This window comes from Morchella importuna (assembly GCF_003444635.1).
Source record: "Morchella importuna strain M04M26 chromosome Unknown Morimp01GS032, whole genome shotgun sequence".
Taxonomy (NCBI): domain Eukaryota; kingdom Fungi; phylum Ascomycota; class Pezizomycetes; order Pezizales; family Morchellaceae; genus Morchella; species Morchella importuna.
In genome coordinates, this window is record NW_025763429.1 from 570,228 (window position 1) to 590,670 (window position 20,443).

At 54.3% G+C, this 20,443-nt stretch overlaps 4 protein-coding genes across 4 annotated transcripts; 1 reads left to right on the plus strand and 3 right to left on the minus strand.

The window, feature by feature from the left end:
• Positions 1-2,024: 2,024 nt before the first annotated feature.
• Positions 2,025-3,560, minus strand: LAJ45_08942 (uncharacterized protein; the record flags this gene model as incomplete). The annotated part of the gene is made up of 4 exons (XM_046118490.1): positions 2,025-3,022; positions 3,077-3,262; positions 3,317-3,346; positions 3,398-3,560. The coding sequence occupies 4 exons, from the start codon at positions 3,558-3,560 to the stop codon at positions 2,025-2,027; spliced, it is 1,377 nt and encodes a 458-aa protein (XP_045968446.1).
• A 1,542-nt stretch (positions 3,561-5,102) lies between these two features.
• On the minus strand, positions 5,103-6,555 carry LAJ45_08943 (uncharacterized protein; the record flags this gene model as incomplete). The annotated part of the gene is made up of 3 exons (XM_046118491.1): positions 5,103-5,141; positions 5,264-6,178; positions 6,250-6,555. The coding sequence occupies 3 exons, from the start codon at positions 6,553-6,555 to the stop codon at positions 5,103-5,105; spliced, it is 1,260 nt and encodes a 419-aa protein (XP_045968447.1).
• A 5,118-nt stretch (positions 6,556-11,673) lies between these two features.
• Positions 11,674-14,708, minus strand: LAJ45_08944 (uncharacterized protein; the record flags this gene model as incomplete). The annotated part of the gene is made up of 3 exons (XM_046118492.1): positions 11,674-11,983; positions 12,239-14,157; positions 14,214-14,708. The coding sequence occupies 3 exons, from the start codon at positions 14,706-14,708 to the stop codon at positions 11,674-11,676; spliced, it is 2,724 nt and encodes a 907-aa protein (XP_045968448.1).
• Positions 14,709-15,587: 879 nt separating this feature from the next.
• Positions 15,588-19,343, plus strand: LAJ45_08945 (uncharacterized protein; the record flags this gene model as incomplete). The annotated part of the gene is made up of 6 exons (XM_046118493.1): positions 15,588-15,706; positions 15,766-17,572; positions 17,690-18,373; positions 18,446-18,708; positions 19,025-19,113; positions 19,165-19,343. 6 exons carry the CDS (start codon positions 15,588-15,590, stop codon positions 19,341-19,343), a joined length of 3,141 nt encoding a protein of 1,046 aa, XP_045968449.1.
• Positions 19,344-20,443: the final 1,100 nt, after the last annotated feature.

The window sequence follows — 20,443 nt, forward strand, 5'->3', positions numbered from 1 at the left end:
TGTGCATGGTGTGGCGGGTCTTACTTTTATGTGGTAGGTGGAAATGATCAGATATTATGACAGCCGGAAAGAACCAACCAACCGCAGCTTGCAGTAAGCCATTCAGCCCTATTCGAAAGTGGATCTTACATCTTGCTTGCCCTAGGTGTGTGGTCCTAGATATGTGGTGTGGTCTTACACCAGCTGTGCAAATAATTCTTCGCCACCGCTTTTAGTGTTATGTATTTACCATATATTAACTCCACTGAGATCCTACATCTGAGATACTATACCACTTCCAACAGTCAATTATACGATCTCCATCAGTCCAGTTGAGTCCCATCTCCATTAAACCAGAGGGCCCGTTCGGCAGCAGGGCAAATCGGAGTTTTCAAGGGTTAATGCCTAGACTCCGCTGAAGCTGCGACACCGTGGTATTCGGTGCCGCGCGGTTTTCTGGCCAGGGCTATCACTAGCGCTGGCGAATTCGTTGTTCGGTGGTGTGTGAGGTGAGGGGGAAATATTTACTTAATATTGCCATAGGTACTCTTGCCTTGCATATCTTGTGATTGTAGAAACATAATGATTCTGGCGAAGTGCAGCCATAGGCTCGGTGAACTCCGAGAGGTCATTCTTTAAACAGGGGTATCTGAGAACTTCGATATGCTTGAAGCGGACCTTACTCGAGTAGAGTGCCTAGCTGTGACCAATCGCCGAAGCTTTCCAATGGATATATGCGTATCACGCACGGCTGGGTGTCCAGTTATAGAAAAGTAGTCATACATCCATTAGTTATACGCACACCAGAAACAGGTTCTAGATCTATGTACATACGCAGACTTTCTTAGCTTGATCCTGTAGCAGGCGGTTGCGCAGCTGTAGGGCAATAGGCAACTCACCATGATATCTTGCTATCGAGAATGGGGAAATAAAAGACATGTTTATTGTGATACTTTTCTCGGCGATGAACTGAACTGGGCTCCAATGGTGGTATAATAACACAGTGAAAGGCGTTTCCGAACACGATAGAGTCTGTGTATAGGCCGAATCATGCAAAACGCACCTCGTTTTGGCGGCATGCACGCCTGGTCTGTTCGGGAGCGTCACGAATTAAATCGGGAGTACATAGAGAGGCCTGGAGGCGCCTGTTTCGTATGAAAAGATGTAGCGAAGGCGAAGGGCTAGTGGAGGTGCGGTCAGAACATGCAGATCAGCTCAATACATTGATCAAAGGATCAAGGCTGTTCGAGTTCTATAAAGTGTCAGTGTTTCGCCTTCCACTGTTTAGCTAGGGGGAGGGGGGGAAGGGGGGAAGGGAGAAAGGGAAGGGAGAAAGGGAAGGGAGAAAGGGAAGGGAGAAAGGGAAGGGAGAAAGGGAAGGGAGAAAGGGAAGGTAGGATTGACGTTATCCCTTAACAGAGTCCTCACATGAGGCTGGGTGTAGTTTACATTTCTAGCGTCAAACCTTATTTAGGAATGATGTACTAATCATAGGGTATCACTCGGATGTCGGGATGCTGAAATTTCGGTCAATCGCTGGAGGACTACGATAGTCGGCTGCAGCTAAACATCGAAATGGAAAGAATTTCTACAACTGAGTGATAAGCTGTAGTAAGACTCTATGTAATTAATCATTTTAATCTCGTTGCATGTGGGTAGTATATTTGTCGGAAGATACACTCATAATCGCTGGCTGTCTAGAGCTAAGCCTTGGGGAATTGGGTCATAGAAACGCTGTTCCAAGATCGCGGTCTTTGGGTTGCAGTTCGCCTGATATAGTTTCAAGAGATGTGCAACGCAATCAGTTTGAAGGAAGGGTAGGGAACTAGTGCCAACAAATATGAGAAATGGCTTCAAAGGCCATGTATATTTTATTTTTACTCTTTTAATCAAAATTCAGACATTTTTTAATCATAGTCCATGCAATCATACAATTCCAGGAACCTTGATATTAGCTCCAAAATCAATCCATACTCTTAGTAATTAAACACAAAAACGTATCGCTAAAACACACACCAAACATGCCAAAATAACCCAAAAATAACCTAACATGCATTATCACCTCGCGGTGGGTAAGTCTTCACCAATTTGTCCTCCTTCTCCCTCCTCTTATTCTGAATCTTCTTTCTATGCAGCAGCGTTTTCACAAAATTCCACCAAAACAGGACAAAAAACAGCGCCAACGCCGTCCCCGTCCCCACCACCGGAATGATAATCGACACCACCCCAAACACATAACTGACCTCCTCGAACAACCCATGACTCGCCGCCTGTCCCTGCCCCGTCGCCAGCACCACCTGCATCCCCGTCAGGATGATGGTCAAAAACGCAAACAGACCCACCATCCACCCGAAATTCCGGCGGAAGAAGCTGTTGTACCCGCGGTCGAGACTGTAGAAGCCCCGCACCTGGAACTTGCAGAACCGGTACACGTGGTTGAGGCGTTTGAGGCGCAGCTCGCCGTAGCGGTAGCGCTTGTTGACCATGCAGAAGTCCACGCCCTCGCGGATTTCCTTTGAGAACCGGCACCAACGTACCCAGTCCATATAGTCCGGCAGTAGGCCCTCCTCTATGGCGATGTGGTGGTCGCTGCGGTGCACGATGAGGCGTGAATAACTATATAAAAACCCACACGCCAGCTCATACAGCTCGGATTTCGGGCAGATCTTGTTCTCGAACCACGCACGGTCGAGAAGGTACTCGGGCAGCGGCTTGAGGAAGATGACGTTCTCGAACCACACCATGTGCAGGTGACACCGCTCCGTGATGACAATCTCGCGGAACATGGCCTTCTGGTGGTGGAGGGGGCGGATGTTGCCCTGGCGCCCCACCCACCAGAGGTGTTTGTGAATGTTGTTGATCCTCTTTTGGGAAAGGTCTTCAAGCATATAGGCGATGTCGGGGTCCGCATCCTTCTCCGTGCGTCTCTTCTCGGAGCTCTCGTAGTGGGGGTCGACTTCGTCTCGTGTGAGCTTGACTCGGTGCCAGGTCGGCTTGGAGGATTGTTTCGCGGGACGTACTCGGGGGGAGGTCGAGTCTGGAGCTGGAAATTTAATTAGTGGGTGCAATGGCATTGGGGGGCGGTGGGGTTGCATACTAGGTGCAAGCGTCTGCCCGTAGTGGTCCATGCTGAAGTTGTCATCTGGGCGGTCATAATGCTGTTGGTGCTGGGGGAGGGTTGGGGACGTTGGGGTCGGCGGAATATCATCGAGTCGGCCTTCATCGACGTAGGTTTCGGTGTAGGGCGGTGCATTTGGCCGATTTAGCGGCATCCTCTTCGAGTCTATCATACGTATACTTCTCTAGGTACCCACTGTACATATACACAGGCAGAAACACAACGAGAGAGAGATTCGAGAAGGAGGAGCTGATCGAGGCTGGAGGTTTAGTCATTCTCAACCCGGGGGGGGCGCCATACTGATATTATAACTATTGCGGATCAACGTTGGCTGAGGGGTGCGCGGATAGATTGTGTAACCACCACAACCGATCAGCTCGCATGCTCTGGCCGGTCTGGTCGGGCAGACGTGCAGGGAAGGGATTGGCGCTTGTGGTGCCACCCAATGGGTAGACGCGCGCATGTGCAGAGGAGGTTTCGTGGCAGTCGTCACTAGGAGTGGTGGAGGTTATGAAACCTGCGAGTGGTGATTGTGGGAAGAGAGAGGGGGAGGCGCAATTGCCCGCCTACGCTAAGTTATTTCGAGCGTCGAGGTCAATTAGTTTAGGAAAATCGATTCTCCACAAGGCTTTAAGCTCTGGGCTTGGCGGTATTGTAGAGTCCCTAGGGCCGGCCTTGGCTGTGTGGCATTAATTCCCGCTCCACGTTTTCAGGCTGTTGACTCGAGATCTCTGATCAATCCAGAATCTGGAAGCTAGCTCTAGTGCTCTAACTGCTCGGATGCAGAAACATGAGAGTGATGGTGAGTAGATTAAGTGGGAATTTTATAGGCTCTGAGTCCTGTATTGTGTTAAAACTTAAAACGCATACAAGTACTCATTCAAACAACGGGTATGTAGCACAGCCCGTTTCTCGGAAGTAAAAGCGGGAGGGTGTGTGAAGAATTAAAGCTGCAGAGCCTCAAGTCGACACCTACACAAGCTCTCAATACACCCAGCTGCGCATTATCGAGAAACGAGACGAGATCGGTTCGTCTACTCCCGTCCAAACACCAACGGTTCAACATCACCAGTAGCCAGCGTTGTCTGTCATCGTCTGCACCCCGTCCTCCGTTTCATATCCGAGTACAGGCAGTGGCTTTCGAAGTTTCCTGCACCCCGCAGTTTAGGCATTCCACTCTACTCTACCATATACCTTGAGGCACAATCAGTAAGTAGCGTACGTATGTACTCCCGCACGTGCTCTGCTCAATTACTCAACTAGAAGGTCAGGCAGATCTGCAGTGGCCTTCGACTTGAATCCTGCATATTATCCCCACCTTGAAGATGGAATAGGTAATCAAATCCCTCGTCGTACCGTACTCTAGAATGGAGACCAGACAAAGCAGAGAGCTATTACAATAACCCGCTTTGGGCACAATTACTTTCAATCTACTACCAGCCAGCCAGCCTTCTTTTTTTCGTTTTCCCTCCCCCGTTTTTTTCTTCTTTTCTTCCCACCTATTTTGCCAGCTACGTCTTTGAAGTGGGAGTGACCAAAAACCAAAATAGAGTACAAAATGTTACAGCCTTACGGAGAATCCTGGCGACGGGCTGTGGTAACGAGCCGGGAAGTTGCAGATTAGAGCCTTGGCGGCCTTGATAGGTTAGAGCCACGTGGGAAGGTGTCTCACAGTCGAGTTGGGAGTGAAAGGCAGACTTGATATCACGGCTTCACATAGGTACGACACTCTTGATGTTCTTGTTCCAAAAATCTGTAAAATTACCACCTCACAAACCACTCCCCTCCAAAGTAACTAAATAACTAATAATACACAGACACACACGCTTAGAACAACTCTATCGAGTCATAGATAAAGTTGGGGTTCAAGTAAGTATCACCCGAGCTTCCACTCGCGCAGCTGATCTGGATAGTGTTGACACCAGCAATCAAGTTGGACGTCGAAATCGGGAACGAATAAACCTCTCCATATCCTCTGTACGCACCGCGCGTGAAACCACGGCTGTCAATCTTTGTCGGCGCCGCAGGTGTCGCCGCCGTGTAGCTGTTGAAAACAACGCTAGGTCTACCACCGGCGAATGAAAGTGTGGTGTAGATCTTGAGTGTTCTGGCCGCGGCAGCTTGCGCGGCGGTCAGGGTCACTGTAATGGTGGTGGGGTCATTCACGGTCTTGATCTGGGCCATGGGGAAGTCAGCGGTGCTGCTAGTGCCCCATGCGAAGGTAACGGGTGACCACGAGGACATGCGGGAGTCAGACGGGTGCATGACGAGCTGGTTAGCGGCGTTCTTGAAGCCCGTAGGACGGCCGTCGACGGCGCCGATGCGGAAGACGACGGACGCGGTGCCAGCAGTGGCGGTGATGGACTTGCTCGTGGTGGACCCAGCGGTGACTGTAACAGTGGTAGACGCAACCTGGTATTCGCCGCTGTACAGGATCATGTCATAGGTACCTGGCTTCATGGCGGGCGAGGTGAATGAGCCAGTGCTGGACACCCAGTACTGCGCAGCAGAGTTCTTCCAGTGGACGACACCGTCGGAGGTGACACCAGAGACAGTACCGGAAACGTACCCGCGGCTGCTGACGGGGACGAAGCCGGTGATGGAGAGGGAGCTGAAAAAGCTGAAGTCAAGGGTGGATGACGCTGTAGAACCACTGGTGAAGACAAGCCCGTACGGACCGTGCAGACCCATGCGGTACGCCTCGGTCTGGACGTGTCCCGAGTTCATGTAGAAGTAAAGTTCCTGCTGGGCGGATCCCTGGTTGTCGATATCGCGGAAGAAGGGACCGCCGGACGCGCTCTCATATGAGTATCCGGGGATGACCATGCAGGCGGCGACGCTGGAGCCGGTGACACAGTGGACTTGGTCCTCGATGAAGCGCTTGCTGGAGTAGAACTTTGAGCGGGTCTGGCCATCGACGAGGAAGACGTCAGAACCTTCGACGACAGTGCCGCCCTCGACATCGGAGGCGGTGACACCGTTGGGGAGAGCGGACTTCTTGAGGCGGGCGATGAAACGGAGCTCGCCGACGGTGGGTTCCGCGGTGATGTAGGTGGCCATATAGACGATTGGATCGCCAGACTGGGGGGGGGGGGGAATGTTAGCTGTGTGTGTCTATATCACCAGTGTCAATGATAAAATAGAGTGCGTACCTTGGCAATGTAGTACTGGATCAAGGTGTCAGTGGTGACAGTGATCTTGATGTAGCTTCCCGAGGTAGTAGCCACGACATTACTGCTGCCCAGACCAGAGCTGATGTGCGAGAACTTTGACGAGTCCTGGCACTCAACGCCGTTGTAGACGAGCGAGATGATGTCACCAGTGCTCTTGTTGACCTTGAACACAAGCCCGCCGTTGGTGTCCACCGTGAGCTGGGTTCCTGAGTCTGTCACACCAAAGGCCGCGAGGGCGGAGGTGCAGAAGAGCGCGGCGGCGCCGAAAAGCGATTTGAGAAGCATGGTGTTCCTGTACTAGCTAATGAGTGAATGAATGAATGGAGGGCGCAGTGGTAGCGCGGAGGTCGGTGGTGTGCGGTCGAGGCAATGGGGGATCGGAATTGGGGGGGGGGTTTCATGGTGTTCTTATACACAGCTGTCGTGGTGCTGATGATGTTCGTCTGGATGTTCGTCTAGATGCCAGCTCGGAAGACATGGTGCGAGATGGTGCGTGTCCGGGGGGGGGGGTTGATGAAGGGCCGTCAGTCCTATTCCTCCCCTGATCCTTGGTGCGCCGTGATATATCCTTAACAGGCCAGGAGAAGCACTATGTGCAGTACCAGTGGGCACATAGCTAGTAGTAGTAGTAGCTGCTGTTGGCATAGTAGGGTATCAAGGGTACGCTGCTCGGAGCGGAAACATCTGCAGGAACAATTACACAATGCAGTGGAAAGAATCCCGGTCCCTCCACACCCCCTCGGTGCCAATTGAACCTGCAGTGGGCGGCACTGCTTACCGTGTTCCGAGACTGTGGGGAGTGCAGGGGTGTAGGGCGGTGGCTTTTGTGGGGAATTATCACGGGTTCGGTATTGCGGATGTTTGCACGAGGGAGTCGATCATTATTCCTCAGGGCGCAGAGGGTGAGTATGCTGTTGATAGATGAAGTAGCATTGGCAAACAATCGATCGTGTGTGTCTGTGTGATTGTATGTACGGCGTTGAGGCCGTTGAGGCCGTTGAGAAAAAGTCTTGGGAGTATCACCTATAGTGCACCCCTAACCCTCAGACAACAAATGCTATGTCAACTAAGCTTACAATTAGCTCAACTCTACCTCTAACATGGCCGAGAGCCCTGCAATTAATCTCTTCTACGTACATGTAGTTTTCGCTTCCCCATCCCCTCCCCTATTTCTCTTTCTATGCACTCCCCCGCCGGTTCTAAATACTCCGAGGCCCAGCCTTCGCGACTCGCCAAGATTCCGCCCGAACGCACGGCTGCAGCTTCCGGGGCGGGGGTGAGTGCGTGGGCACTGGGATCCATGGTAGAAGTGGTAAAAAGAAGTTGGATCGTCCCTGGCGAGTTGCTGAGCCCCTGACTCGCTGACGGATGGTGCGGATTGGAAAGCTTGGTACTAGCAGAGTTGCTGTGGGGATTGATGGAACCCTGGGAACTCTGCAGGCTAAATATGTTCAATACGGGTATGTACTGCAACAGGACGCACGCAGCGCGAGAATAGTTACATGTATGTAGAGATATACCTATGGCTGCCTAGCAGGCAGGGTATTCGAGCCGACATACTGCTCCTGGGAGTTGGGTCGCTAGATCGGGTGGCTTCATAGACTGTCACTCGACAGTGTTTTCCCAGTTAGCTGAAAGGCCCCGTTGAGGCGCGTGTATAGGTAGCCTTCGACCGGGGGCTCTCCAGTTCATGTGGCTACTCACAGTAACAGTCCCAAATCTATATGCTGATCTCGATACGCCGGACCCTTTGCTGTCCCGTACGCACAACCAATTTGATATCCCGGATTTTATCGTGGCAATCTGGCATATCGAGTTGCGACTGTATATGGGTGTCGTTCTAGGAAACCGTCCGCACAGCCAAATCCTTATTCCGAAGCTAGAACCACACAACCAATAAGCTCCAAATTTTCCTAAAGCACAGAGAACCTTGGTAAGAGCCCGGAATTAATTTTTCGGTCATTGGTTCCATCAATTGGAGCCTGTGGAGTGCCGTAGCCAACTGGTGAGGCCCTGTTTGCTAGATCGACACCCATATGTACCCAGGGGTCCCGATAAGTGATGCAACGTTTGACTTAGCAACACTGAAAGGCACCAAGATTTCAATATTTTAATACAAAACAACCTAGATAGTTTGATAATACACATGATAAATGAGTCTTAAGGATAGAATCCGCGTCTTTTCAAATCATTAATTTGGGATTTTTAGCCTATAAAAGGGCAACTTCTGACAAACAACAGCGATAAAAAAACATGCAGCAGCTATTCATGATAAGCCTTACGAAAACTATGATCTTCACCTTCTAAAGTATCATAAATTCACTTCGTATCTTGTTGGCTAGTTTCGTTGAACAATAGGAATTATATGATCGTTGCATCACTTATCGGGACCCCTGGGTACAATACATGTAGTTCTGGTAGTGTATGCAAAAGGTGAGTATGAAGAAGTGAATTTCCTTCATCAGCAAAAAATGGGGTATATTGACTAGGACAAGGTTTCCGTGCGATTCCCATAATATTAGTCTATCTATCTACCAACCTAATTCCTAATTCTATATACGTATTAGCTAGCGCCCTACCTACCTCCGCGCGCTGCCTGCCTACCTCCGCGCCTGCCTGCCTACCTACCTGCCTACCCGCCTACCTCCACGCTTACATGCCAACTAGGTGCTTATTTGACCTCGGTTTGGTGTACCGCCAGTCGTAGATTTGGCGTGGATTTGGGCGTCGATTTGGTGCAATTAATTCACGATTCGGCGGCGATTTGGTGCTGACTTGGTGCTGATTTGGCGGCGATTTAGTGCAATTAGTCGACGATTTGGTCCCAATTTCCTGTCGATTTGGGCGTAGATTTGGTTTCAATTTGGGCATCAATTTGATGCTGATTTGGTGTCGGGAGTGTCCAGCGGCGCCAGTACAGGTGTCAAAATACGGTAAATACGTATCCAGGCGTGGATGTAGGTAGGAGATAGGTATCGAGGTGGGTGTCGAGGTGTAGAGAGGTAGGTACATGTAGGCAGGTAGAGAGCAGGTAGGCAATTAGCGCGTCAAATTTGACGTCATTTGCTAGGGAGGTTAGGACTAGCGCCAGGACTTTGGCGGAATATCACAGAGGTATTCGCGATGCGAGGTTTCGGGCGCAAAAGACGAACAACGTTTTTTGCGAAGCGAGATCTTCTGCCACGGTAGATAAATATATTTGTATCGCTTGCAATAAAAAAAAGAGCTAAAAAAATACTAGAACCAATAAGGCTAAGAACTGGCAAAATCAAACCCCCCAAAAATAATGAGGCCAATAAAAACAAATAATGTAAAGTCAATCAAACAAAGACAGTTGGTCCCCTCTACCCCAATTTCCATGAATCTCTCCTCCCAAAATCAGGCTACTTCTTCAATGGTATAGGAATATGCGGTATTGATATCTCCACCAACTCCGGAGGAAGGGTTGTTGAAGTGGTTGTGGATTTGTGTAAGATGGTATGTATTGATGTTTCTGGTTGGAACCTGCAAACTATGAGTTAAGTTGCTTTGGAAAAGAAAAAAACGAGGTTTGGAGTAAATAAAAAGGATATTACTTACTTCCGCATTTTGTGTAAAATATTTGTAGACTTGTATGATGATGGTTAGGAGAGCTAGTAGTACTGCAACCCATGTACCAATAGTTGATAACACATCTATACTGGAGGCTCCAGCGCTTTGTGTTTCTGGAATGTTGGAAGATGAGTTGAAAACTGGAGATTTGAAGAAGGACATTATTAATAGAATAGGAGGTATCGCTCTTGTATTGGTCAGGAACAAAGCAATAGAGTAACAAACAAATAGTATTTGATTGAAATTTGCGGTAATTTGAGCAAATAATAGATGTAAAGGTTTGGAAGACAATAATAATGAGCGGGGGTGTTAGTTGAATTATATATCATGAGATATAGTGGAAAAAAATTAGTAAAAATGCGTAATTCTAATGCAACAAGTAATCACTGGCAGATGACTGTGCCAGATCCTCTTTATTAGCAATATGAAACACAAACCGTATTACTCGTTGATTATTGATATTTGTAGCTAGCGGGTCGAATCCTTGTCAGTTTGAGTCATTTAAAAAAGGAAAATATGAGGGATTTGTTACGTATTAATTTCCAAATGGGTATAACAACCAAATGGAGCAATATAGCCGAAATAATTCCAGTTATTTGTTTTGCTGCTGGGATATAGATAGTATTATTAATCTTTTTGCGCAATGATTGTATCAACTGCCGCAGTGAGCCACTGGCATTATTAATAATTTCTCTAATTTAAATAATATGACGTGTTTTATTTTGAAACTTTTAAGTTTCGATACTTTATTTACCGAATTGATTTATTAACCTATTATAAAATAATAATTAGCCTAAGGCTGTATATCATTCTGCAATATATGTTTGGAACTGTCTACCAGTTGCCTGTATTAGTAATCAAACTTTTGATATTATGTAGCTTGATATCAAATTTTTAATTTTACTCACAACCTCACTGGGCGGCTAAGTGAAGCAACGTGGCGCGGTGAACTGGTCTGAGGTGCGGGAATGACATGTATGCCCGCCGGCCACATATAGGACATCGCTCAAGAGATGTCTTGAACTTCTTGCGTGTTGAAGACGGCCCTGAGTTCTCTCTGTACTTACATAATCGGTTCACAAATGCTTTGCGCAGTTAGCTACATGATAAATTTTCGAGGTCGGCCGTCCGGGCTACAATTAGTGCCCGAATCACATATATACGGTGACTCTCTACGTATACTCTATAATACTATATACGCGCTGACCAAGAACGAAATTGAACTCCAGGTCCCCGAGATTAACGGTTCGATCCTCACTCATCCCTTGCTTGACGCATTTCCAACCGGGTGGACGCCTATGTCTCAACCGAGTGCACTGCCCCCCCGTCTATTACTCACTGCCCCACTCATTCGTCATTCCTCGCCGTATGACACACACTCCCCAAAGCAAGCAAACAAGGCAACGCTGGCCACCACCATCCACCGCCCCCGTGAAATCCTCGCTGACTCGAGATGGGTTAGGGTTGCATACCGAGTGATAATTGGTGCTCTGGATACTGATTACGGCTGGACTGAGACGAAGATTCGGGGGAGGGGAGCGTGCATTGTGGATGCGTCATGGCCATGGATCTTTTGGTATGTAGAATACTAATTACAATCGCCTCGTGAAGTCATAAAGCCATATACGATATACCCATATACGATATACCCCTCCCACGCTCTTCCTCTACCTCACCTCACCTCACCCTCACCCCCGCCGTCCCCGTCCCGAAACCAACCAAGCCAAACCCAAACAAGAAAAGAAAAAGGTAGAAAGAAGAAGAGAACAAGAAAAGCGAAGAGATCTACCCAAAATAAAAAGCCCTACACCATTAACTCCACCTCCCCCCCTGCCCCTGCCCACCCCCCTGCCCACCACCTCCTCCTCCGCCCTGGCCCCCAACCCCGCCAGCGCCTAACACATCGCCCAGCCACTGCTCTAGCACGGTGTTGAGCCCGCGCCGCCCCGCCGCCGCGCCCATCTCGTTCTCGTCCGGGTGGCTGTAGGTTGCGTCGGTGTCTTGCCGCAGGCCGAGGATTTGGAGGGGGGCTTGCGACTCGGGGGGGAGCTGGAAGGCGGAGGGGGAGAAGCCGCCGACGTAGCCGAGGTTTTGGATGAATTCGGGGATGCCGGCTTGCGTCCTGGGGGGTTGTTAGTGCGTGGTTAGGGGGGAGGGGTGCGGATGTGGAGAGTGGAAGGGTGGGATTGTGGGAGTGCCCAGTGGTCAATCATTTCCTGGCCCAGTATATGGCTAACAACCAGGAACGGGGCCAGATCACAGTTGATCATTCGGCATTCCCAGCAGGATATGTCCATGCCCCCCATAACAGCAGCAACTAGACTACAACCACCAATTCCCACACCATACACTCCCAAAAACGGGGGAAAGAACTCACCAAGGCAGACACTCCAGCATCCCCATCTCCTCATCGAACCCGTCCGGACTCGGCTGACTAAAGCTCAGACTCGCGGCCTGACTTCCCCCTCCACCACCATACTCCTCCTCCTGCCCTCCACCACCTCTCGGCGACAACAACGACCCACCACCCACTGGCTGCTGCTGGTGCTGTTGCGGTGGCTGCTGTTGTGGCTGCGGCGGAGGAGGAGGAGGAGGAGGAGGTGGAGGTGTAAAGTTAAATATCCTACCGGGCTCGACCACAAACTCCTCCTGCCGTCTCGCGGGCGCTCCTCGCCCCGCCGTAACAACCTCCTTCCTCCCCGGCGCCGGCGCCTTCAGCATGCCCGCCCCCGTCAACACGCCCGACACCACCAACCGCCCCGCCCACGCCTCATCCACGCGTTTTGCAAAGCCTGCAAACAGCGGGGGCGCCACCGCAAGACTCCGTGCCTCGGCGAACGCCTCGAGGATGGCCACTATTGACGCTGTAGCAGCACCGTTGTCGTGGAGGGCGAGGATGGCGTGTGCGTAAAAGAGGTGCAGGTGCGAGACGTGCGGTGTGCTAGGCACGAGCGCCGGCATCTCGACTTCTAGCGGGTTGAGGACGTCGAAGCTGCAGTGCGCGGGGAGGTCGCGGCACCAGTTGTGGAGGTCCGGGAGGGTATGTGTGCCCCGGGAGACGATTCGGGCGAGGTCCGCGAGGGCGTTGAAGGTGCTGAGGATGTGTGCGGGGTCCTCGCTGTCTTTTGCGGATGTTGCGGTGGGGGTGACGGCTGAGGGGTGCTCTTTCCAGCTGTCCCACTCCTCCCAGCCGTCTTCGTCGATGAGGCGTGTCCAGGAGGTGGCGTGGATGTGGGGTGGGTGGGCGGTGAGACTGCTGATGAGTGTTTCGAGGATGAGGTGGCCGGTCCAGGTGCGGATGTTGAAGCCGCCGTGGGCGGTGGGGAGGCCGATCGTTGTGGCGAGACGCCCGGCGTGCCCGATGAGGAGGTAGGCGGAGGGGTTGTGGCCGTGGGAGAGGTTTATGAGCGCTAGGAGCAGCAGAGCCTGGACGTGCTCGAGGGTTGTGTCTGCGCCGGGGGTGAACAGGATGCTCTGGGCGGCGGCGTAGAGCGTGGCCGCGCTGGGGGCCGTGGGGGCATACCCGTACGTGCTGGTGGCGTCGTGCTGCAGGCTGGCCAGAGAGAGAACGGCGTAGAGGAGGGCACGCTTCCCGGGTGGGATGTCGGCTTTGGGCGGGCTGGCTTTGCGCTTGGTCGAGGTGGCGGTGTTGACGATGTGGAAGAAGCGGATGAGGTCGTACTTGTCGAGGATGGGGAACCAGACGTGCGTGTAGGCAAAGTAGAGGTCGAGGAGGAGGCGTGAGTTGTGCGGCAGCGGGGGGTGCTCTGGTGTGGCTGTGGTGAGGTTCTCGCGGAGGGGGCTCTCGGGCGGGTATGAGAGCGGGCGGAAGGAGGAGCTGTGTGCTGTGTGTGTGGGCGTGGGGAGGATTCCGTCGTGGTCTGTGGCGGAGGAGGAGAAGTGGTGGTCGTCGGCGGTGTCGAGGGGCGTGTAGAGTGGCGGTGTCATAACGGGAGGTGGCCGCATGCGGGTGGGATACGAGGACGCGGTCGAGGAGCCGTGGTCGGTGGTGCCGCCGGGCGTGTGCTGTAGCAGCAGCGACGAAGACGGCGGTATTATGGGCGGGTCTCGGGGCTTGTCTCGCTCTCGGTCCCGATCGGCGCCGGGGTCCTGCTGCTGCACGCTCTGTGACTCCTTCACCCAGTCCATCTCGGTGGTGGCGGCATCGCCGTTCATCGTCGCCGCCGCCATGGATGCCCGCCGGGGTGCGTCCTCGCTCCGCTGTGCCTCGGCCACGCTGGAGGCCATGGCCCGTATCGTGTCCCGGAAAGCGTCGTGCTCGCCGCCCAATTGTAGCTGTAGCCCCCCTCTGCTGGTCCGTTATCCTGCGCATCCGGGGATCTCTCGTCGACGCTCCCTGTACCCGTACCTGCGCCTGCTGCCCCCGTCCCCGTACCTGCCCCTGCTGCCCCCGTCCCCGTACCTGCCCCTGCTGCCCCCGTCCCCGTAACCCTCTCCCTGATCCTCTCCAGCTCCTTCGGCACCACACCCTCCTTCCACAGCCCCGCCAACCGCCGGCCCTCCTCGCCCTCATCAAACAGCGCCGCCCCCCTGCGCCTAACCAGCGCCAGCAGGGCGCCCTCCCCGCCGTCCACACTGTCCATCAGCAGCCCCAGCACGCGCTGCAGCAGCTTCACGGTGCGCTCCAGCGCCGACACGCTTCCGGGGGGCAGCCCGCGCTTCCGGGGCTGCGCGCCGTAGGTGCAGGTCTGCGAGAGCGTCACGCAGGGGGAGCAGGCGGGTGTCTTGCCGTCGCATTTGGCTTTGCGCGAGCGGCATTGCTCGCAGGCGCGGGAGACGCGCATGCGTTTGGGGGCGGGGGTGTCGGTGGTGGGCGGCGCGCTCATGTTGGGGGGTGTGGGGTGGTTGGGGGGGTGTGCGGGCGGGGGGGCATAGACGGGGTGGTGATGGGGGGGCTATGGTGCTGGTGCTGGTGCTGGTGTGGGCGTGGTGCGGGTGGGTTGTGGGTGGTTCCAAGATGCTCTGTCTCTGTGCCCGGTCAATGGGTGGGCAGTGGTGTGGTGGTGGTTTATGGCAGTGTGTAGACAGACAATTGCTCAATCGACGTGATGTTGCTAACTCGGGGGTGGATGGACGATGGCTGTTAATTTCTAACTGCAGGGCAGGTCGGTTTTTGCGGGGAAGTTGTGGGGAAGGCTTGGAACATTACGCTGGGGCACAAAGACTGGGAGAGGATGCCCTCGCCCATTCTTGGACTCACTCTTGGAAGTTGGGACTTGCCGAATGGTATCACTCATCTCTCACCCGAATGGAGGTATGCACCTACATTTCTCTACTCTACTCTACTCTACTCTACCTATGTAAGGACGGTCTGAGCTTGCCGAGTGCATCTGTCTGGACGGTACGGCATGTAGTTTTGTAATTACGCTGGAGAGTACTCTACATTGCAGAACTGGGGACGTAGTTATATGGTATCGTGAGGAGAACACAAGCGATCAAGTGCTACCTGAGAAAGACAGAGCTCCATGACCACCCGCATTCGGACTAGCTGCATCTACGTTCGGTGAAGCGTGGCTTGGCGGTCATGGGCTATAGTGTTGGCGGGTAAAGATTTAGGCGGGGGACAGACCGGAGTTGCTTCTCCCCCGTGTCTCACTCAGCTGTCCCCAGCCCTCACCCCTCTGCATCTGTTTTGCTCCACACTCAATCTCCCCCCCCTCCCTCATACTCACCCATGTCACTCTCCAGTCTCCGCAAGCCCGCTCATGCCGCTGCTCACTGCCATTCCACCCACAGTGCAGTCACTCAGTCCTCCCCACCCGAATGCTCAGGTCCCAGTGATGATGGATCACCAACACAGCCGTGCTAATGCTGCAAAAATTGGGTTGTCATCACCATCGCCCAAAGTGTTGTCAAAATCCATATCAGCCTCGTCACAGCTAGACACACAATCGCAACACCACCACACGCAACCTCCCTTTGTCTCTCCTGCACCTCAGCAGTCATCCTCCTCGACATCGACATCGACATCGTCCTCCACCTCGACCACCTCGCCCAGACCCCCCCTCTCGCGCCCTACCTCAATGAAACGGAAACTCGCAGAGGTCACAGGTTTCGACGGCCATCTGCAGCCTCCACCCCCCCCCTCGCCTCCCCCAGATCCATGCCCGCCCCCCTCCCCCGCCACGGAAAGATCCCGCCACTCATGTCCGCCTCGCGCCCAAAGAGCTTCCGCGCCAACGCCTCCATCGCGCTCATTGGCCTGCGTGGGGTCGGAAAGTCTACCATAGGTGTCATCGTCTCCTCCACCCTCCGCCGCCGCCTCATCGACGCCGACATGCACTTCTTCCAGGACACGGGCATGGCCGCCGCCCAGTACGCGACGGCCCACGGCTGGCCCGCATACCGCGCAAAGGAGGCCGACATCCTCGCCGACATCCTGCGCGACCACGACACGGGCGCCGTCATCGTGTGCTCGAGCGGGTGTGTCGAGAAGCCGGGCTCCCGCGCCCTGCTGCGCGAGTGGATGGAGCGCCACCCCGTCGTGCATATCGTCCGGCACGAGAAGGAGGTCGAGGCATACATCAGCCCGCAACCGCCCGCTGCCGCACAGGGGCAGATGCAGCTGCAGGTTCCGGGGGCAGCCGCCGGCCCGGTGTCGGCCTCGGCCCAGACGCTACGGAGACTGGCCGCAAGGAGGGAGCCGATGTATACCGTGTGCTCGAACTTTGAGTTTTACAACATGTGGGACAAGCAGCTGCAAGCCACGAGCGGAAAGTCCTCGCCCTCGTCCCCGACGTTGAAGAAGGTCGAGCAGGACTTTCTCAGGCTGCTCAACTTTGCCTTCCAGCAGGAGATGGCGCCGTTGATTGTGTGGGACCGAAACAGCCCTCACCCGGCCTCTGCGGCTGCGTCGACGGCGCTCGAGGATAGATTGTATGCCTATGCCCTTGTGCTGCCTCCCAGCGCCTCTTTCGGCCCCATTGACGGCGGCCGCATTGACATTGACGAGCTGGGCGCGACGGTGGAGGCGTTTGACCTGAGGATCGACCATCTGCTCCACTCGGGGATGCCCGTCGGGGACAACCCGGCCACCCTCCGGTTCGTGAGCGAGCAGTTTGCCCATGTCCGGAGACAGTCCCACCTCCCCATCATCTACCATGTGGGCACAGCCAACGAGGACGGATCGTACCCTGCGCAGCCCACCGATGCCAGGGGCGAGGACGACTACTTTAACCTTCTCCACCACGGCCTCCGCCTGGGCGCCGAGTATCTCGTCGTGGAGCTGCAGTTCAGCGACCAGCGAATCCGCGAGCTGGTGGCGTCGAGAGGCGCAACCAAGATCATTGGCTCGTACCACGAAAACTCGGGCGCGGTGGGCTGGGGCAGCCCGGAGCGAATGAAGATGTACGACCGCGCCGCGCAGCTGGGCTGCAACATTGCCCGCCTGACGCAGCGGGCCACGAGCCAGGGCGACAACTTTGCCGCGATCTCCTTTAGCTGGGAGGTCAAGCGGCGGCGCGACGCAGCAGCGGCCACCGCGCAGCGGCAGCCAAGTAGTAGCAGCCTGCCCCCCCTGATCGCCTTCAACACGGGGAAGCTGGGGCGCATGTCGCGGTTCATGAACCGGGTGCTGTCGCCCGTCACGCACCCGCGCCTCGTCGAGTACCAGAAGGAGCAGCAGATGACCGTCGACGAGGAGGACGCCATCACGCCGCGGGAGGCGCTGATTGCAATCCACGCGTGCTCGGTGCTGCCGCGGCGCCAGTTTTGCATCTTTGGGTCGGCCATCACGCACTCGCTGTCGCCCGCCATGCATAACGCGGCATACGCAGAGTACGGGCTCCCGCACAACTACCGCATCCAGCAGGCGGCGTCGATCAACGAGCTGCTGCACATTGTGCAGGACCCAAACTTTGGCGGCGCCTCGGTCACGCTCCCGTTCAAGCTCGAGATCATCCCGCTGCTGCACAGCATCTCGGACCACGCCCGCGCAATCGGCGCCGTCAACACAATCATCCCCATCGACACTGACCACCGCGGCGGGGGGAGGGCGCACCCGGGCCTGCACGGCGACAACACGGACTGGATCGGCATCCGCACGTGCACGCTGCGCTACCTCACCCCCGTCAACGCCATCACAGCCCGCACCAGCGCGCTCGTCGTCGGCGCTGGCGGGATGGCCCGCGCGGCAGTCTACGCGCTGCAGAAGCTCGGCGTCGAAAACATATTCATCTACGGCCGCTCCGTCAACCGCGCCGCCGACCTCGCGCAATACTTCAACTGCCGGTCACGCAGCAGCAGTCTGGCCGTGCCGTCCACCACGGACTCCCCCGAGGCGGCATCAAACGCCAGCAGCCCTACTAACGCCGCCAACAGGAGCACCGTGCGCGTGCTGCCGTCGCTCGAGCACCGCTGGCCGGAGGACTTTTGGCTGCCCAGCATCGTGGTCAGCTGCATCCCCGCCCACAGCATCCAGGGCGCGCCCCCCGCAAACTTTACCCTCCCGGAGGCGTGGCTGGCGTCGCCGACGGGCGGCGTCTGCGTCGAGGTATGCATCTTCCACATCCTGTTTGTGCCGCGAAATAGTCGTAATCTAACGGAGGTGGACCTGAAACAACAGCTCGCGTATAAGCCGCGCGTCACGCCGCTGCTGCGGCAGGTGCGCGCGCTGGCGCATAGGGGGTGGATCGGCGTGGATGGATTGGAGGTGCTGCCGGAGCAGGGGTATGCGCAGTTTGAGATGTTTTTGGGGAGGCAGGCGCCGAGGAGGGTGATGAGGGAGGCGGTGGAGGCGGCGTATGAGGAGGCGAGGAGGGCGAGTGCGGAGAGTGCGGCGAGGTCGGGGGCGGCGGGGCCGGCGAGTGAGGGGGAGTTGGGGGAGGGGTGGGTGACGAGGTAGCGTGCTTGGGGGGCGGCGGGTGTATATAGGGACTCTGGGCTGTTTTTTCGCTCGTTTTTTGTGACCTTTTTTTGTATGTCTGTAGCTTTTTGGAGTCTTGTGCTTTTTGGGACGTTGGGGTTGTTGAGTTGTACCTATACGGCGGTTGGGAATGTATGGATTTCACGAACGTTCTTATATACACTGCTAGCTACCGGGAATGGGGGCGTGCATGCGGTGTGGGGTAGACTATGGTATGTCGTGCCAATGTAGCCGGTGGCCCGGTTCGAGAAGTGGGATGATGGGCATGGGGCCCTGCAGAGGTCAAGCAGGGACTGAGAGGGTGGGGTTGGGGGTGGAGGGATGGAGGGGCGAGGGCGAGGGGGAGGTGCGTCATGCCGTGTCACTCGGTGAGTGGTTTTTGTGGTTACTATGCAAGCAGCATATTAACTTGAATGTAGAAACCATATATACTTACCCCACAACCCGGTGGATGTCTTTCGTAGAGAACCTGCATTCTGGTACGTGGGATACAGGTGACAGCTCTCCACATACGCCTGGTCCGATGACAATGTCCTCCTTTGGTATATATATCAGGCCGGCAACGCAGCTAGCAAGAATACGGTGTTCTCCTCCGTAACAACACCTGTTCCGTCTTGTTCACAAAGTAAATTCCGCCCGTATTCCGTGCGTGCTGCCTGCAATTGCCGCTGGCTGTACGGCCAGAGGCGGTAATGTTTGCTGCATGGTTTGCTTGCTTGGTGATGGGCACGAGACGAGACGAGACTTGAACTTTGTCTAGTTAATGTGCAAGACCCGCCACAACCACAAGGCAAAACAAGACAAGACGGAGACCCTGCGCGACGAGACGAGACAAGCCAGGTCTCGTCTCGGCTCGTCTCGTGCCCATCACTATGCTTGCTTGCGTGGGTTTGGAGACTTTCTTGTTCCTTCTTTGCTCTCGTTTTTAGTGGTGTGTAGGGTTGGTTTAATAGGGTCCTGAGTGTTGCTAGGCAGGGTGGGGGGCAGCTGTTATGGGTAGGGTTAGGGTTAGATCAGGTACCTTTGATGGAGTGTTTCTAGCTGGTATGATATGACTATATAACCCTCTCTCGTGGGGTGCTGTTCCTGTGTAGACACAACGGACGAGGAGGATGTGGTGTCTTATTTTCGTGGGTCTGTTGCGATATATCGCTAGCTAATGGAAGGAAGACACCGGCCTTTGATGCGATAGCCCTGTTGGGAATCAACCCCATCAAAGAGTACAGGGTAAGCGAATTGGAAGTGAAATGGAAGCTCTGAACTTTGGTGCCTGCATAGGTCTAGCTATAGATGGTCGGTGTGCTGCTAAGGCGAAGATATAGGAGCTGTTTGTAAACGCTGGTTTCGGCGTTTGGCCGTTGGCAATATATCTAATAAGTATATAATTATAGCCTGCATATGCAATGTGCTTTTATAGTCTTTTGATTGGTTCATTGAGAGATGTTTTTGTTTCACTTGAAACATGTTGTGTTGGATATTAAGATAGGGTATTGTGCTGAGTGGTATTGGAGTGTTAATAGGGTTTCTACTGGTTCTGGGAATCGATAGTGGTTCGATTTTAGCGGTTTGGTAGCTGTTAAAGGGATATACCTGTAGTTTTAACTGGAGAAATTGTCTGACTTATCCATTGATATATGCCTGCCAGGCAAATAGACAAATAAGCCGCAAAGCGGCTTGCCTGTATATTAGACTGATTGA